Below are 4,644 nucleotides of genomic sequence, written 5' to 3'. Positions count from 1 at the left end.
GCTGGGAATGACTGATGGCAGGAGGAGAGGGGACGACAGAGGATGAGGTGGTTGGATGGCATCCCCTACTCAATGGACATGAGTTTGAGTAAACTCCAGGAGTTGGTGATAGACAGGGAGGCCTGGCATGTTGCTGTCCATGGGGTCGCAAAGAGTCAGACACGACTGAGCAACTGAACTGAACTGATATGTAGGAATTGAAGATCTGGGTACAGACTTTCTAAAACTATCTATGTTATAAATACTTTGATTTTTTTTTTTTCAGATGGCTGCATACCCTAGTTTGAAGACCATTGACCTCTAGACAAAATATTGCCCAGGAACACATACCCTCCAACTAGCTTCCTCAGGGTACATTTGACCTCCTTGTTTCTCAAGCTGTAGATAATGGGGTTTAACATGGGGGTCATAACACAGAACAGTACAGAGACTAGGATGTCCATGTCTAGGGAGTAGCCTTCTCTGGGTCTGTCATAGTTGAAGTTGGCTGTTCCATAAAAAACCACCACCACAGTGAGGTGGGATGCACAGGTAGAAAAGGCCTTGCTCCTGCCCTGAGCAGAGGGAATCCTAAGGATGGCAGAGATGATAAGTATGTAGGACACAGCAGTAAACAGGCAGGGACTCAGGCCAATGGTAGCACTGGCCACATGGAGCACAAACTCATTGAGAGAGGTGTCAGAGCAGGACAGCTTTAGGAGGAATGGGATGTCACAGAGAAAGTGACTGATCTGGTTGGGTCCACACAGAGTGAGTGTGGCTGCCAGCACTGTGTGTGTCACAGAATTCACCAGCCCACATAGCCAGGACCCAGTCACCAAAAAAACACAGACCTTTACACTCATGAGGACAGGATATTGAAGAGGGTGGCAGATGGCTACATAGCGGTCATAAGCCATAGCTGCCAGTAAGACACATTCAGCACCAGCACATGTCACGAGGAAAAAGACCTGGGAAAGGCAGCTGTCATAGGAGATGGTCTTCTTCTCCCGAAAGAAGTTCATTAGCATAACTGGAATGGTGGTGGATGTGTAGCAGATGTCCAAGAAGCTCAAGTTGCTCAGAAAGTAATACATTGGAGTGTGGAGAGCAGAACTGATCCCGGTAGATATTATTATGAGTGTGTTCCCAAGGAGGGTTGTCAGATAAATGACCAGGAAGATCAGGAAGAATAAGCCCTGTAGGCTGGGGTGGTTGGAAAATCCCAAGAAGATAAATTCAGTGACATCTGTTTGATTGTTCATTACAAGTGGTGTCACAGCTACAAAATAATGAAAAAAATAAAAAAAGCCGTAATGAGAAACATACAAAGAGCACCCCAAATTGGCATGTCTTGAGGGAGACCATAAGTTCTCACTCAACAAATCTGGCCAGCTCAGGCCCAGGGACAATTTTTCACATGGCTGCTGGTACCTGAGAATACATGGAGATTTGGATTTGGTCTAAACCTACCACAAGCTGCTAGAGTAAGAGTGAGAGTTAGAGTAAGCTCATTTCTTAATGGCTCTGCAAAATCTTCCTCCTAAGATTATAATTAACTGCTTTAAATTCTTTTTTGTAAATATTTTTAAGTAATAAATTTTCATTATGAAAAGTTAAGAAAATGCAGAAAGATGCAGAGAAAAACAGAACCATCCACAGAATCAATGCTACCTTATAGAGTATTCCATTTTAGTTTCTTTTTCTATATATGAATCTTGATTTCTATAGGCTTCAAATATTGGGAGCACATTTCATAAAAATGCATTATATTCTATTATATAAATTAAGTGTAATTTCCTTCTTTGAGCATTTAGTTTGCTTCCATTCCTTCTGTTATTATAATATAGACACTAGCATGAACAATTTCATAAACAAGTATCTGTGAATATCTCTCATTTATTCAGAATAAAATTTTGTTATTGGCATATTTTTAAATAAATTAATCTCATTTTTCTCAATAGGAACAATTATCTTTCAGGACTTATATTTTTAAAAGTAACCAATCACACACTTAGGTATTTTTCCTCATTAAGAGAATCTTTAGTATTCCAAAATTTAACCTCAGTTAAATATTACATGTTTTCTGAAAAGATAATTAATTCAAGTACCAATTTTCTATTAAATTATCCATTCTAATCTCTGAACTATTGTTATGAACTTCAATTTCCATTACATTTTCACTCTGGGAGGCAAGATAATGAAGAGTGAGCTCTTGAGACAGATAGATGTGAATTATAACCTTACATCTGCTGCTTACTAGATGCAGAGAGTGGATAAATTAACTGATCTTTCTTTCTTAGTTTCCTCATTTTTTTTTCTGACATCCATAGTGCCTGTCTCATGGTTGTTGGAGAAAGTAATATGAATAAGTTATGTGCCTAACACTTATGTGCTCAATACTCTCTATCAGGTTAGAAAGTTCCCTTCTATCTCTACTATATTGATCATTTCTATAATGACGGACATCAAATTTTGTTAAATAATTTTTCTGCCACTTTTGAGATTATATATACATATTATATAAAATATTTAGTCTATCAATGTGGTAAGTTATATTGACTGAATTTTTGAATGTTGAACTAGCCTTGCATTCCTGGGATCAATCTCAATTGATTTTGATGTGTTATCCTTTCAATATATTAATGGATTCAATTTGCTAATATTTTGTTGAGTTTTGCATCTTTGTTCTGAGAAATGACATTGGTCTATAGCTTTCTTGTAATTTCTTTATATAGTTTTGTTATCAGTTCTCATGTATTAGAAAGTGTCTGTCGTTTTTAATTTTCTAAGACAGAGTGTTTAGAATTGGTATCATTTCTTCCTAAGTGCCTGGTCAAATCAACAATGAAACCATATGTCCCTGGGTTTTTAATTTTTGTTTGGTTTGGATTTATTTTTAATTAAAAGATAATTGCTTTACAACCTTGTGTTGATTTCTGTCATACAGCAATGTGAATCAGCCATTGGTACACATATTTTTTGGAAGATTTGAAACTACAAATTTAACCTAGAATTCTAATTCAGATTATCTATTTTCTTTTTGAGTGAGTTGTGGTACTTTTTGGTGTCTTTCAAGAAAGTGGTGTATTTCATTTTGTTGTTGACTTTATAAGCATAGAGTTTGTTGTATTCCATAATTATCCTTTTAATATGGGGTAGGTATTGATATCTCCTCTTTTATTTTTGATATTGATGATTTAAGCCTTTTGTCTTTTCCCTTAGTCAGTCTGGCAATGAATTTACCAATTCAAATATCTTGTCAAAGAACTAGTTTTTAGCTTCATTGACTTTCTCTGTTGTTTTCAATTTTATTGATTTCTTCTATCAGTTCAGTTCAGTCGTTCAGTCGTGTCCAACCCTTTGTGACCCCATGAACTGCAGCACGCCAGGCCTCCCTGTCCATCACCAACTCCCAGAGCCCACCCAAACCCATGTCCATTGAGTTGGTGATGCCATCCAACCATCTCATCCTCTGTCATCCCCTTCTCCTCCTGCCCTCAGTCTTTCCCAGCATCAGGGTCTTTTCCAGTGAGTCAGCTCTCTGCATCAGGTGGCCAAAGGATTGGAGTTTCTACTTCAAAAAGTCCCACCAATGAACACCCAGGACTGATCTCCTTTAGGATGGACTGGGTGGATCTCCTTGCAGTCGAAGGGACTCTCAAGAGTCTTCTCCAACACCACAGTTTATAAGCATCAATTCTTCAGTGCTCAGTTTTCTTCACAGTCCAACTCTCACATCCACACGTGACCACTGGAAAAACCATAGCTTTGACTAGATGGACCTTTGTTGACAAAGTATTGTCTCTGCTTTTCGATATGCTATCTAGGTTGGTCATAACTTTCCTTCCAAGGAGTAGGCGTCTTTTAATTTCATGGCTGCAATCACCATCTGCAATGATTTTGGAGCCCAGAAAAATAAAGTCTGACACTGTTACCACTGTTTCCCCATCTATTTCCCATGAAGTGATGGGACCAGAAATTCTGAAGCCAGGCGTCAGCAATATGTGAACTGTGAACTTCCAGATGTTTAAGCTGGTTTTAGAAAAGGCAGAGGAACCAAGAGATCAAATTGCCAATATCCGCTAGATCATCGAAAAAGCAAGAGAGATCCAGAAAAACATCTATTTGTGCTTTAATTGACTATGTCAAAGCCTTTGACTGTGTGGATCACAATCAACTGTGGAAAATTCTGAAAGAGATGGGAATACCAGATCACCTGACCTGCCTCTTGAGAAATCTGTATGCAGGTCGGGAAGCAACAGTTAGAACTGTACATGGAACAACAGACTGGTTCCAAATAGGAAACGGAGTACGTCAAGGCTGTATATTGTCACCCTGCTTATTTAACTTCTATGCAGAGTACATCATGAGAAACACTGGGCTGGAGGAAGCACAAGTTGGAATCAAGATTGCCAGGAGAAATATCAATAACCTCATATATGCAGATGACACCACCTTTATGGCAGAAAGTGAAGAAGAACTAAAGAGCCTCTTGATGAAAGTGAAAGAGGAGAGTGATTTCTTCTACAATCTTTGCTATTTCCTTGCTTTTATTTGCTTTGGCTTAATATACTCTTATTTTTCTACTTTCTTAAGTGAGCTTAAGTCATAATTTTAAACAAATTTTCCTAATATAGTCGTTAAATAGTATACATTTTACTC

At 38.2% G+C, this 4,644-nt stretch overlaps 1 protein-coding gene across 1 annotated transcript; it reads right to left on the bottom strand.

The window, feature by feature from the left end:
- Positions 1-278: 278 nt before the first annotated feature.
- On the bottom strand, positions 279-1,253 carry LOC138428793 (olfactory receptor 5J3-like). The gene has a single exon (XM_069569679.1). It carries the CDS (start codon positions 1,242-1,244, stop codon positions 279-281), a length of 966 nt encoding a protein of 321 aa, XP_069425780.1. The 5' UTR covers positions 1,245-1,253.
- Between the last annotated feature and the right edge of the window lie 3,391 nt (positions 1,254-4,644).

The sequence above is a fragment of the Ovis canadensis genome, chromosome 1, assembly GCF_042477335.2.
Source record: "Ovis canadensis isolate MfBH-ARS-UI-01 breed Bighorn chromosome 1, ARS-UI_OviCan_v2, whole genome shotgun sequence".
In the NCBI taxonomy this organism is placed as follows: Eukaryota; Metazoa; Chordata; class Mammalia; order Artiodactyla; family Bovidae; genus Ovis; species Ovis canadensis.
The sequence above is the reverse complement of the archived record's forward strand: the minus strand, read 5'-3'. Positions and strand labels throughout refer to the sequence as shown.

Excerpts from the sequence above, each read along its gene's own strand:
- LOC138428793 (XM_069569679.1), bottom strand. The coding sequence starts at position 1,244 with ATGAACAATCAAACAGATGTCACTGAATTTATCTTCTTGGGATTTTCC.